Here is a 14,898-nt window from a genome sequence, read left to right on the forward strand (position 1 = left end):
CGTGCACTTTGTCACGAGTTACAAGTGGGATAAATACTGATCCCAAAGCATGCAGTATCAACTGTACAACATCCAGCTTTGTGCAGGGGGTCCTCTGTAAGCCCTATAAGCCCAAATTATAGCCACAACTGCGATGGGATTCTAATGAACTTGTAGAAAATCTCAAATATGTGACAAATGTTTAAAATTATAAAAACTTCTCAATAACAGTTTTTCATGTAAATCTTAACATTGTTCAGAACAGTAAGTATCCTGGAGAGGTACTAAATGAAGCCTTAGTATTTGGGCCAGTTGTTAAAATGAATATATAGTAATGATGCATAGGAGATTACAATCTACCTTTAGTGGCATGCCTCATGGACTCCGACTCCTGTTGATAACAACAGGAGCTGAATTTGTCCACTGGAGGGATGAACATCATTCAACAATGTATTCATAAAAGGACTTTGAAACATCTGTGAAATATCCATCACCAAGAAGTATAAAATGTTTGTGTTTTCAAGGAAGAGAGACAAAGCTCAACCATCTTTGGGTGCAAGCTGCTTTCTGGTGAAGGGTGAGGATCCACGTACACACATCCTGTACAACTCAGCGGTTCTAACCTTGAGGACAGGCTGATGAGATCTGCTGGGAGATGCTCCCCATTGGTCACTTTCACTATCTCCCCTACTGCCACCTACAGGTCCCAGTTTAAAATAATTAAAACAAAAAAATGAGTAACAGAGGGGGGGAAAAAAAACAAACAAATGGACAAAAGAGACAGAAAGTTTGAAATTATTATAGAAAATAATACATGTTAATAAAAATGTCTAATGCCAATTTTTTCAAAACTTATTTGGATCAGGTCGAAAGGCACAAGAAAATGGAATATTTCAGAATCACTTATTTGCTTTTATGCCCAATTTTCAATTTTTAATACAGTATCTGAGCAAACTAAATAAAAACATGTTTTTATATAGAGAGCTACTTTATCTAATAGATTTTCCTTTCTCCAATTCCTCACTCTCTTGCCATCTATTGTATATCCACTCCTATCCAAGAAGAAAAGAAATAATGGTGAGAACTACTTTTAGGCTTTTGAAAAACAAAGTATACTGTACTATCTCTCCCCCTACACACATACTAAAAAAATCTTCATTAAAATGTTCCGATTCCAAAACATTTTAAAGGTTAATTACATAAACAGCTTAATATATTTAATGTAAACATACAAAGGCATGGATCTGGGAAGTTATAATTGTAGACTTCTGAATTATTTACTAATAAAGTTTTGGTAATGAACAGTTTGGGAGAACAAGTCTTTGAATCTAGGAGAAATTTTTCAGAGAAGGTATGAAATTGATATGGCAAGAATCTGTCAGAATTTGGATTAATAGCTTGGTTTATTTTAATGTATTTTATACTTTGTGAACCCATGTATGTGTTTTTGTTATATGCTAAAATTTCAGTTTCTTCATTTCAAAATGAAAATCAGTGAAACACAGGAACTTTCAACCATGTTCATACTTTAATTTCAAATTGCCTCTAAGAAGATGTACTAATAATATTAGTACTAAATTAAAAATTTAGAAATTAGAATATTACAAGCTCTTGTTTTGCTTTTTGCTAAATGGTGCTCACTTGCTGATGAAAACCAGTATGTCCTTATTTTGATAGGGGACAGGGTAGTATAATGAGATGCTAGATTAGGAGTTAGGTATTCCAACCCTGACCCAGTCAGTGGATGAAGCGAAATGACTGAAAACAAGACAAAGTCAAAATTCATCTTTCTGTTAATGGTGGCCAAAGCTACCTACTTATTGAGGCTAATGTAGGTTCACAAGAGCCAAGTAATGCAAAAACAGTTTGAGGAAAAAACAATTTAAAAAGCAATAAACCCCCCTAGAAAGGTGGTATTTTGTTACTAGGTAGAAATATTTAATAGCACAAACTTTATACTTTACTTTGATTCCATTCAATAACAAACAGCAGTGAATCAGATAATCTTTTTAAAAGTAATCATCTGAAGGAAGTTAATCATAGTAGATGTATATTAAGATACAGAAACCATTTTGATCTACCAATATTGATAGCCACCAATAAATGCTTTTAGTGCTGAGGAAAAAAACCCTGTAAAAATGTCCTCAAGTTAAAGAAACACAAGCATATAGCTTATTAGGAGTTTGGATTGGATAGAGACAGATGAAAAATATTTTAAAAACTTTCAACTTAGAATTACATATAAATTCGAGGTAGCACAGTCAATTATCTTCATATTTCTGAGCATATAAAAATGAAAATTGTACTTAATGTTTCAGCACATGATGGTTTCTATGATGTTATGTCTCTATAATAAGTTTAATCAGGAAAATATCAGAAGTTTCCTGAAGTGCTGGAATGCTTCACTATCCTTTTGAACTTTGTTGTATGACACTCAGATGGTCCATCATTCATTACATCTATCAAACTTTTACTTAGTACCACCAAGTGTGTATCATTCTGCTGGTTAGCCATTCTTAAAAGACTATCAGCTTAAACTGAAAGCGGAATCTGGGAATATTAAGAGTCTGATCACTTAATCCATCTTCCTCACTTTGAAAGATGTGAAGTCAAGGTTTGAGACAGTAAGTTTCTGGTTCAAAATCACCACGCCAAGATAAGAACCCTGGGATTTGTTTTCTAAGCAAAGCTCGCTAGGACTGACAATGACAGTACGTGTACTGTTGACTCATTCTCCAGGGACTGTTACCAGCATCCTTCAGTTTTAGAAACTTGCCCTGATAAAGCTAGAAGCAAAGGGAACTAAAAGCATACAGGGTGATTTTAAAAGCTATTAATTTTAATCTTTCTGGAAAAAAACACAAAACACACCAATAGGTATGTGGCACCAAAAGCTCCCAGATATAAAATACAAAAAAAAAAAAAAATTACTATAGTTACTTCAACTACCTGTAGACTTACTTCTATAAATATCTTGAAAACTCTTATTGCTCAATTAAGTTTTCCTAATTTGTCATAAATTCAATCAGTTTAAATAATGACCTGATTAAACAGATTTTGAAAAAAGGACACTGTCTGTATTTATATGTGGATTTTACAAATAAAACTGTCCAAGGAAATGATGATAAACAACCTCTAAAATAGTAAAAACATTTTTCTTAATTTATATTAGGACTAGCTTTACAGTTTTTAAGCCTAAAGCCATTTGAAAGTCACATTCTTTAAAGGGTAACAGTGCAATATGACCAATTTATGACTATCTTAAATACGAGCAAAACAAAAATTATCTAAACTCAGTAAGAAAGAACTTAAAAGAAAGAAAAAAGTGCTTTAATTTTTGTTGGAAAAGTATAATATTTCAAAAGACATGATGACAAAAAAGAAATCATTTATCCATTTTCTTGTACCAATGCACCATAAAGATCAAGAAACTTTGGAGGGATACATGGATGCATCATAAAGAAATTTATCATGAACAAAGATTGCAACATAAATCAACAGTACCCAATCCATGTATTATATAAAATAAGTGATAGGAAATCTTACAAGAGTTAGTAGTCTATACAAACAGATCTGAACACATTCAGAGGGAGAGTAGACTCTTAACTGTAATTATAATTTCTGAGTTTTAAAGCATAGTACCTATCACTTATTCTATATGGCAAACATGAAAGAGTCTTTTAAGTCCAATCAATCTTTTTAATGTTTAGTTCAAAATCATTAGAGAGGCTTAAAATTCTTCGTTTATTCCTTATTTCCTTGGAGAAATCACAAGGTCAATGCAGGGTAGAGAAACCATCCTCTACACTGTTTGAGCATCAGTAGGTATCTCTACCTTGATGAGAGAAGTACAGTGTCAGCAGGTATATACTCTTTGCCTTTTATTATAACTATATCTCCAACATTTACCTGAAAGAAAACTGGGAATTGGTTAATTATCTGCATTGAAAATAGTTACAAATACACAACCCATTTGTATTTAAGCAGAGAATACAGTAAAAAATGCTTATTGGCAAATAAGAACCACTTATCTTCACAAAATGGCATAAAATTACCTAGAAGTGAGGCCAAGGATGGCACAATCCTTTAAATAGAAAAAACAAATACGGAATCTGTATTGTACCACCTAAGTAACATAGCTTAATAAAAATAAATTTCATCCACTCTGGTCACTTAATTGACATCTCATCTTCTCATGATTCTCTCCCTATGACATAAAAATAAAAAGGAGGAATTTTCCAAATGAAATCATTACCCTGTTTAAGGGAATCTCAATATAACTGGAAAAACTATGTATGTATATATCACTACTCCTCAGATGATCTTAGTTAAAACTCACAATTTAGAGAGGGAAAAAAAAGAGTTTTAGATTTTCAGTTATTTCCCAGGATCATACAGGAAGAGCTTAGACTCAAACCCACATTGAGCTGTCTGCAAAGTCTGATTTTGCATAAGCAAATATAATGAAATGATCACTGCATTTTAAATTAAAAAAGAAAAACCATTTTAAGTCTCTTTCTTATTTTACTACCTGTTAGCATTAGTGTGAGCACCATCTGAAGACAAGCTAAAGATTTACTGTGTCCAGAAACTTAGAAGTAATTTAAAGGCTAGGTTTGTCACAGAGCTTTTGGCAAACAGAGTAACTCCAACTAAGTAGCAACTTGGTGTGCTGGCCAAGTTGAGCAAATTACACTGATAGCCATGAAATTAGACCTCACTCTTAGCAGCCAAGAAAACCTAAAAGTTTTACTATTTAATCAAGAGAAGAAAAGCCCTTTTTCTTGCTGGGGGCGGTGTTAAAGCCTTTTTGTTTTCTCCCCTCTCTACTTTTCCTTGAATCCCAAAATAATACTTTTCTGCGCAGGCCGGGGGGAGGTGGTGGCGGGGGGGGAGAAACTGATGTCCTCAGTGGGAATCACAATAAGAGACAGCCCACTGTGGTCTAGTATATACCGCTGGGGAGACAAGTTAGGGAAGGCTGGAGGAGACCTTCTCATCTATGGTAGGTATGCTGGTTATCCAGGTAGGGGAACTCTGAATACCTTGATTCCAAAGAGATTTGTTTCAAATGAAATCTGGACTATCTGAGATTGACAAACTGTCAGGGACCTTGGAATCAAGCATCCCCTTCCTTAAAAAAATGGGGAAACTGGGAAAATAAAAAATAGCATGCATAGGTATATACTGGCCCTTAAAGTAATGTGTTGTGACAGTACTCTGATAGCACTCACTAAAAGCAAGATAAACAGAACAAAGATCTCTGCAGCCAGAGCACCAGGAGAGAAGTCTACACAGGTAACCATTTAACTGCTGCTTAATTATCTCCTGTGTGTTAACATTTGCTCTTCAATCAAACTGTATTCTTCATAAAGTCAGAATCACATTTGCCTATATTACAGTGTTAGGAATTTTTGTAAGTCTGTTAGACACTAACAAATTGCACTATTTTCCAAAATCTTCATTCATCGTAAGACCAATGAAAGGCTTATAGTTAGTAAACTGAAAACTAAAAGAAACTATCAGCATCTTACATGGTCTAACATGGCTACCCCAAAGGTTTAGGAAGACCAAGGGCTCAGTGAATGCTAAGGTCGTTTTCACTGCACTGCGAAGGGACTTACTCCTTCCTTCTGATGTCTAGGTTTTAGCTCATTTTCTCAAACACCTCTTTCCTAATGTGCCATTCATTTCTGTTTTCTGTCTGGTATGTGCATAGGAATAGACAGAACAAAAAGTCAAGATGCCAAAAATTCTTTGACCACATTGTTCTAGTGAAAGTTATCATGACAAAGCAGTTTTAGTCTCCAAAATACTTGAGTTTAAAAAAATACTTAGGGCTTCTGGCCACTACCTTGAGCCTTCTCATGTGATTAACATTAGAGATTATAATTGAGGATTATGAAAAAGGTTATCAGACTATAATAGACTAACTGAAGAGCTGATATGTTCAATTGCAGTCTCCAGCATATTTATATTTTTACTAAGGAATTTCTGAAGATATGAATTCTTAATCCAAAGAACTAGATTTCATGGTGGAAACTTCAGGCATTAAAGCAGCTGTATAGAGTGATTTTGCAGGGGCATATGGCCCACTACTTCATGGTTTTCCTTAAAGCCTGAAAAATATGTTGATTCTAAGATTCTTCACTTAATTTTTCTGCCTGTTACTATTTCAAAAACATGTGAACAGTCTCAACTGCATCTTAACCTTAAGAACTGATCTCTGTGGTTAAGAGTAAAGAAGACAGCTGTTGACTTTCAAGAGTGGGGATGCAACACCTTTTTCAGGGCTTTGTGACTGTAATATTTTCTTAGAAAACCAGATACTGGCAATTTAACCTTGTGCAACAAAGAAAAGGTTTCCAAACAAAAACTGGAGGGATAAACTGTGAGTGTTTGACAGCTGAAATCTGCCCATCTATGAATGACAGGGTGGACACTGTGCAAATTTGTAGGTCCTCTGAGAAACATTAAAAAGCAACCGCAGCAGCCACACACTCAGAAAGGCCAAGAAAGAAAGAACCCTGAACTTAAAGCCCATTTGCACTAAAGTTTATCATATTACGCTGGCAAATGGATTAGACTCTTGGTTTTGCTTTATTGATTTTATTTTTAATTGTACAAAATATCACATAAGCTAAAGAAAAGACTTGCCTTCCAATCTGGCTAACACAACAGCCAGCCTGTTTTCACACCAGTTCACTTAGTGTTCAATAAATCATTTTACATCACCAGCATCTTGGTGTACATCATCCCATTCCTTTCGCCTCTGATTATTCTATGACACAGTGACTCTATTGTAAGCCTACTGCTTAGCAGATATATTCAATAAGTATTTGCTGAGTGATGCTATAAAATTTTTGTGTGTTGACACAATATTTGAAATTACAGCTTTTACTTGTCACAAAATATACCAGAGTATAGAATGTCATAATTTATTTATAAAATGCTTTCACTATTTTTGGATATCCATATATTGTTAACTTTTTGCTATTATAAATAATGTTAAATGATAACATTTTCTTGGGATAAATTCCCAGAAATTTTTTTTTTCCCCTTTTTTTGTGGTTGTCAATATGAAGACCTAAATTGCTAAATCTACAATATTATGTGAATAAAAGACTTCATAAAAATTCTGAAATATAAAAATTTCTCCTTGATAGCAATGAGACCTCAATATTGTTTAGATTTGCAACTTGTATTATTAGGTTGAATATTATACTGAGTCTGGTTGCTTATTATATATTTCTTGTTAGTTTTTGCCAACTTTTATTTCCTATCTAGCTAACAACAATTTCAATCTTTTGTTATATTTGGTGCAAATATTTCCATAATTTCTTGGTTTATTTGCGTGTTGCATACTAGATTCAAATTTTATGTAATCAAATTCCATAAATCCTTCAGATGATGATCTTGTTCTTCTCCAAATATTAAGATTTTTCATTCTATTTCTATGTTTTACAAAAACAATATTTTAAGATTTTCTTCTAGTCAGTCGAAATTTATTTTAGCCTAGGCTATGACTTGGACATAAATTGTACTATTCTTGAAACTGCTAATCTGTGGTCCCGACATGATTTATTAAATAATCCTTTTATAGGTGATTTTCCCCCTTTTTTATTAAATAGGCTTTAGTTAAACCATTCTTTTTTTTTGGTTTTATGCTATTCATAAAAGTATATATGTGCAACAGATCCACACTATTTTAATAACTTTTCATTTTATTTATATTTAATCCTCACACACTGTTAATTTTCCAAAATAGTCTTCTATTTTCTCAACTGTTTGTTTTTGAAGTTACAATGAATAATTTAGTAAACCCCTGAGTAAAAGGAATGATAATTTCCCTGAGGTTATGATATATCATTACTTTTGAAGAAGTGGGGCTTTGTTTTTCTAGGAATATGACACATTTGCCTATTTATGTGAAACTTTAACATTTAAAGTTTCAAGGTTTTCTTTACAGCGGTCATATATATATTTCAAGCTTATTTGTAAGCATCCCACATGCCACTAGGAATGAGATCTCTTTTTTCATTGTATTTTTCTAAATTGTTATTGCTGAAAAAAGTCATGTCAATTTCTGAATATTTATCTTGAATTCATCACTGAGCCAACTTTTATTAACTCTAGTTAACTAAGTGTCTACTTCCAGTTATTAAGTAATATCAGTTCATTTTGGCTGGATGACTTTTTGCAACATGTTAAATTCTACCCCTCTGTTTCTCAAAGTGGGATATCCAGGGAAGGTGTGGCATTGAACTCCAAGACAACTGAGAATGCTATTAATCATGGGCTGGTAAGTTAATTTTCGGTCTGTGAAAAATTGGAAAAGTTAAAATAATCCACTCAGTCTTGGAATAATGACTGCCCAATAGGAGAATAAAACATTAAAATGAATTAAAATTAACTTTAGGGTGAGGTAGTGGATGGTTATCTCCTGACTTTACAACTAGTTTATTTTCTAAGCAAGCACTTGAGGTAAGAAGAAATTGTTATCAATTTCTTTGGATATGCATTTATGTTAATTACCCTGACAATCCTAGTAAACGAAATATATTTATAATAAAAATCAATTTATCGTACTTGACTACATTCTACTTGGCTTCTCTCTAGTGTTTAAATCCTTAAGTACTATACAAGAGCATAAAGGAAACTTCTTTTGAAACAGTAAATTGAGCTTTTTTTGTTTTTTCTATCTTGTGCCTCTGAAAAAGAGGTAACTGATACAGAAATAAGGAAAAAACAAAGTATTTTCCTCTTTGTTACTTTCATGTCAAAAGCCAAAGACAGGGAGACTTTTCAAATATTCAGAAAAGGAGATGTCAATCTTTATTCCGGCCACTGATTTACAATCAAAATGCAATTAGTTCAGAGGGATTCCTGTTACCTGGGAGGATGCAAGGTGACTGTGAATGTCACAGGGCAGAATCAAGGGCATGGCCTTTAACTGGGAAATGCTGGAGTGCAAATAAACTGAGTGTGGTTACACATCTGTTGTCCTAGCAATATCAGAAAACAAGGTCCCTGGGTGGAGTGGCCTTGCTCCAAAAAGTCTCTTACAAAGTTAGGAAGGTTATTCACTTGTGGATGACTGGAGGTTAAATGGTCTTTCAGAACTAAAGGAGAACTAACAATCATAGCTTACCTTTTGAAACTGGGGTCTGAAAAGCATATGAACATTTGGATAACACTTGCTAAATTGTGACTCAACTCATTAACTGTTGTGTTAGAGGTCCTATGAGCAAATTAACTTCTTGATGCTATGGAACTGATTTTTAGCTAGTTAGAAGATGATATTTAGTTATTAAGACTTAGAAAAAAAAATGAATTAGCAATGTGTAAATGTGATTAGCCACAATAAATGAATTTGAAGTAAGATATACAAATGTGAACTATCAGAATCTAATTTTTGTTTTACTTGGACAGTAGATGATTAAAGCAAAAAAATTACAACACAAAACAGTCCATGGTTAAATGAAATCTATGAAAACAGTACTCAAAGTATACTATGAAAGAAACAAAAAAGTTCTAAATATAACTTTAAGATAATAGTCTTTCTAATATATTGCAGAATTATTAAATGGAAATGACTAACTGAAGAAGATTCCATGTATGTATACATTACTTACTAAACAGCTTTCACATCACTGGAATCCTTGGCATTTGGTTATACCATACATAAAAATTACATCTACTAGAGTACACCTCTATGCATGTCTCCTCCTGTAACAAAATAAAAACCAATGCATACCTTTTCCCAGTGCACAATTTCCCAAGCACCATTTCTCAAAACTGGAAAGAGAAAAGGTGATAGTTTTAAGAACATTTTTATTACTCATCAAAAGCCTACCTCTGATGAAATGATCATTTTTAAATGAATAGTTTCAAATAAATGAACTGGTAACAATTTTTTACAAGTTTAAAAACTAATTGTGACAGCAAAGATACATAAAATTATACAAAGAAACAACCAATGTACCTTTTATATCTCACAGTAAAATATTACTAACAAGGTAATCTTTCGCCAAGGGCTTTCTTTAGCACACAGAAGAATTACAGGGCTTGGCTGGAGGAGAAAGCCACAAAAATGCTTGAAAAAGGGAGTGACAAGCTTAAAACATTTCAGAAGCCAGAATAGTAGCAATGCTAAAACAAAAATGATTTACAAGCATAGAGGAATGGATTTCAAACTAGGTAGTAAAAATTTAATACATAAACCAGTAGATTTAAAAAAATCTGTACTTTTAGCTTTAAAATAATGGAAAATAGCAAATATTTGTATATTTGATTTACTGAGAAGAAACAAAAGAGGGCTGAAATTAAATTATGATTGAGGGATTGAAATTTCTCAGAGTTTTATTACTGGTTTGCAACAGTCAATTTACTCGGTTTACTTTTCTTTTATTCCTACAATGCATCTGTGGCATAATACTGAATATACCCATAGATACTAACAGATAAAACAGAAAAGAGAATAAAGTGAAGCAGATAGCACAGCATGGAGTTACGAGTAAGTCAAGGTCAGTCAACAAATTATCCTTACAGTAAATTCCATGAGGGCAAAGCTAACATTTGCTTTGTTTAATACAATATTCTCTGGAAGCAGTACAGTCCTGGTGCTAAGTAGCTGCTGGGTAAATATTTGCAAGATGAATAACTTAAAGGCATGAAAACATTAGATTCAGTTTCTTTTGATGTTAGAAGCGATGAAGGCTGAACCTTCTTAAGTAAATCACAATGATAATCTCTAAAATGTGCAATAGCAAACCTAACATTAATTACATACTCACAGGTCTGAAAACCAGTGCTTTAATATAAAATATTCTAATCTAAATATAATCTTTTAGTATTTCAAAATTTCCTGAACCCAGGGACTATGTCTTATTCATTTCTTTATTTCTAGCACTTCGCAGCATTCCTGGCACGTAAGACACTCCAGTGTGAAACAGATGAGTAAGTGCAAGGAGGAGTATCTTACAGTGAATTTTGGGGAATCAACTTCATTAATTTAAATAATTCCAAGATGAAGAGCTAACACTAAAGAATTTCCAGTAACTATATGAATAAGTTTCAGTGTTTACAGTTGGGGGTGAAGGATCTGAGCCCCAGCATCTAAAACTGATCCCTATGCCCTAAAACACAAGACTCTAAGGCCTGCAGAGTTCACCCACACTGGTGACGCTAGTGGTAAAGAACCCTTCTGCCAATGGAGAGACATAAGGGACACAAGTTTGATCCCTGGGTCAGGTAGATGTCCTGGAGGCAGGAATGGAAACCCACTCCAGTATTCTTGCCTGGAGAATCCCACAGACAGAAAAGACTGGCGGGCTACAGTTCACAGGGTTGCAAAGAGTTGGACACGACTCAAGTGACTTAGTACAATTCCACCAGTAAAACTGCCCCTAGGGTTCAAGGGGTTCAGAGCACAATGCTTAAGAGTAAAAAAAGTCCTTGGTTTAGATGCCATCTCCATCAGTGTCAAGCAATATCTTCCTCAAAATCAGTTGTTACAAAGAATAAACAAATGAGAGCATTTTGCCCTTAATCACAGTGGCAATATTAAGTACTCAACAAGGAGCGCTGGGAAAGTGCTGTTCAAATGTACATAACTGAAGGATGGGGCTAAAATCTGCATAGATTTAAATTAGAAAAAAAAAATCCTGTTCAATAGTACTATTGTCATTTATTTTCTTCTAACCCTATCTCATATAAGTAAACATTCTCCCACTGCAATACCCCACTGTTTAAAAACCAGCATCCAGTATTTTTAAAATTAAGAGGTTTGACATGAAAATGAAGACTTCAGGCTCATCTAGAAGCCTGGTCAATCCCTGCACTGTGACCTGTGCCTGGGACAGCAGGGGTCACCACTTTCGATGAGGCTCACCACTCTATCCCATGCTTGTGGTTTCCCACTGCTGGACATACAGCCTACTTCCCTTATTTAGGAGACCTGCCTGGCTCACACACATGAAGTTTTTCTATCCTTCACTGAGGTAAAACTTACAACCAGCTATATAGACCTTACGTGTTCTGATCAATGAGTTTTAAAAAACTGTAAACATCTATGAACCCACTACTTAGAACGAGATATAGAACTCCAGAAAGACTCCTTGTACGCCTTTACCATCCACCCATCCTCCCATCCCCAGAGGCAAATATTAATTATTCACCATAAGCTAGTTTTGCATGTCACATGCAAAGAATTACACAATATTTTTGTACTGAAGTTTCAAACAATGTATCTGAGATTCTGTTAAAAAAAGTTTATTTCCACCATTAAATTGACATGGTACTATGCGGGACTGATTTTTGGATTCTGTATTTATGCCACTGATCAATTTACACATTTTTCATACCAGTATATACCATGCCTTGATCACTGTAACTCTATAGTAAGTCCTGAATTTAGGTAGTCTTCCCACATTGTTCTTTTCCAATATTGTTTGGCTATTTTGAGTTCTTTGCATTTCCATGTAAATTTTAAAACTGAATTGTCAATTCTGAAAAAAACAAAAACTCTAAACCCACTTTAGACTTTGATATAGGGCTCAAGCGTTTCAATTCATGGGAAGCCCAGACAAGCTATACCTTTCTATTAACTTGTCTTCATAAATTTTCTCCAATATGTTTTTGTAGTTTACAGTGCATGGGTCTTTTATTAGATTTACTTCTTGATATTGGATGACTTTTTTCCTTATACTGTAAATTGTCTTTTTTTTTTTTACTACATTTTCCAATTAGTCATTGGTGGTATACAGAAATGCATTAAACTTTCATACAATGACCCTGTCACCATTAATTATGTTAAATTCACTTATTAGTTCTGGTAGGATTTTTTTGTTTGTTCCATAGCAATACTTTCTAAGAAAATTAATTTCAGTTTGTTAACAATGTTGTATTATTTTTGGCAGTTTTATTATCCTCATATGCCTCATTGTTCATCTTATTTTTAAACTTCTGCTCTTATGCAAAAAAAAAAAAAAAGAAAGAATTTCTTCCCCTAGACTCCAAGATCTGGGACTCAAGAATGTTCTCTCTCCGTTCACTGCTGTATTCCCAGTGTTTCCATGCAGCAACACAAAGGTGCTCAGTCAATACTCACTGGATGGAAAGTGGATGCACTGATGTTCTTACGTGTTTGGGGCCACATAAAGCCATAGTAGTAGATTTACTAAAGATACAACCCTGCTCCCTAGTAGATTTCCTGTTAAAAATATACACACAATGTTTAAAAAACAGCTGCAAAGGAAAACACTTTGGCATCTCCTTAGAGCTATTGTGAGATACAGAAATTTCATACCTAAGTGTATATCCAAGAGAACTGAAAACATATTCATATAAGAACTTGTGCACAACTGTTTACCATATCACTGTTCATAATTAGAAAGTAGAAACAACTGAAATCCCATACACCAATGAATGGTTAAACAAGAGGGGTATATCCACACAATGGAAGATTAGTCAGTCATATAAAAGGAATGGAGTGTTGATACACGTGACAACTGGATGACTCCTGAAGATAAGCCAGACACAAAAGGCTACCTATTGTATGGTCCCCTTTATGTGAAATGCCCAGAGAAGAGAAATCCATAGAGATAGACAGTAGATTAGTGGTTGTCAGGGGCTCATAGAAGAGGGCAGTGGGGACTGACTGTTTGTAAGTCTGGGGTTTCTTTTTGAGGTGATGGGAATACTCTGGAATCAGACAGTGGTGATGGATGCATAATGCTGTGAATATATTAAACACACTGAACTGTACACTTGAAAATAATGTTTTACAGTATATGAATTATAACTCAATAACAAACAGCTACATAAAATGATGCCAATGAACTATTTAAACATTTGCTTAAAATAACCTTCTCAGCTTCAGAAGTTCCTAAAATGATTCCAACGCGAGCAGCTGTAAACGGTTAGGCAACCAGTAGATGCACTAATGTTCCTGTGTGTTTGGGAAAGGAACGTCCTCTGATGTCAGCTTTGCGCCACCCCTCAGCTCTGTAACTTAACTAACCCTCCTTGAAGTGCTGCCACTTGGAAGAGGTTTGTCAGCTCACATCCCGAAATAGCTCTGAACCACTCCACTGGGTTCCCCTTACAGGCTGGAGGAGTCACAACAGGCTCGCCAGACTCAGCAGACCATGCCAGGGAGTCTGCTCCATCAGGGAGGTTAGAAGCGTGGCCACTTTCATGGAAACCTGGAAAACCATGTGAATCTGCTTCAGTTCTCCATCCTCCCCAAATACTCATCCCCTTCAACCTTGCTTGGATGGTTTCTCCATGTACATTTGAACCCATCTACATCCTCGACCCTTCTACCTGACCCTTCTGCAGCACCTTCCCTCTATAAACCAGCCAGTTCTACCATCTCATAGGGAATGCCTGCCTCTACCAGAACAGTACATCCGCCTACCCTCTTCCTTCCTCCTCTCCATCCAAATGGTTCCTCTCTATTCATCACTGGAGACACACTGGAAAATATGTCTTACTACAAAAACTGACACACCTGAGAAACTTTTAAATACAAATTCAGGTGATAATGTTTTCTACCAAATCACAGAATCAATGTATTACTATCCAAGCCAACTGGAGTTATATAAAATGAAAAGTTGAACTTCTCTCCTCATCTCATGCCACTTTCTCAAGGTAAAGAACACTAACTGATGCATCCTCAAGTACTTTCCTCTAGACAAGCATAGCCATATGCATGTTTATTTTCTTTCTTTTCAGAAAATGTATTTCTCTGCAACCTGGTTTTCCACTTAACATATACTTTCAGAACAAAGCACGGAGACAGTCTATTTTTTGAAAAATAATCCCTTGTATCTTTGCATCTGTTACAAATGGATTGATAATTTGAACAGACTCACAAGACTCCACAGGGTGCATTCAAGAAAAGTTTTAATCGAA

General features: G+C 34.7%; 1 protein-coding gene across 1 annotated transcript in view; it reads right to left on the reverse strand.

Annotated features, from left to right (window-relative positions):
- The window catches only part of ATP8A1 (ATPase phospholipid transporting 8A1), a 227,566-nt gene that overhangs the window by 161,428 nt on the left and 51,240 nt on the right, over positions 1 to 14,898 (reverse strand). The window contains exons 8-9 of the mRNA XM_068974944.1: positions 9,737 to 9,777; positions 3,815 to 3,888 (exon numbers count right to left, since the gene is read on the reverse strand). Coding sequence (XP_068831045.1) covers positions 3,815 to 3,888; positions 9,737 to 9,777 — 115 coding nt within the window. The remainder of the gene's footprint in view (positions 1 to 3,814; positions 3,889 to 9,736; positions 9,778 to 14,898) is intronic.

The sequence above is a fragment of the Capricornis sumatraensis genome, chromosome 7, assembly GCF_032405125.1.
Source record: "Capricornis sumatraensis isolate serow.1 chromosome 7, serow.2, whole genome shotgun sequence".
Classification (NCBI taxonomy): Eukaryota; Metazoa; Chordata; class Mammalia; order Artiodactyla; family Bovidae; genus Capricornis; species Capricornis sumatraensis.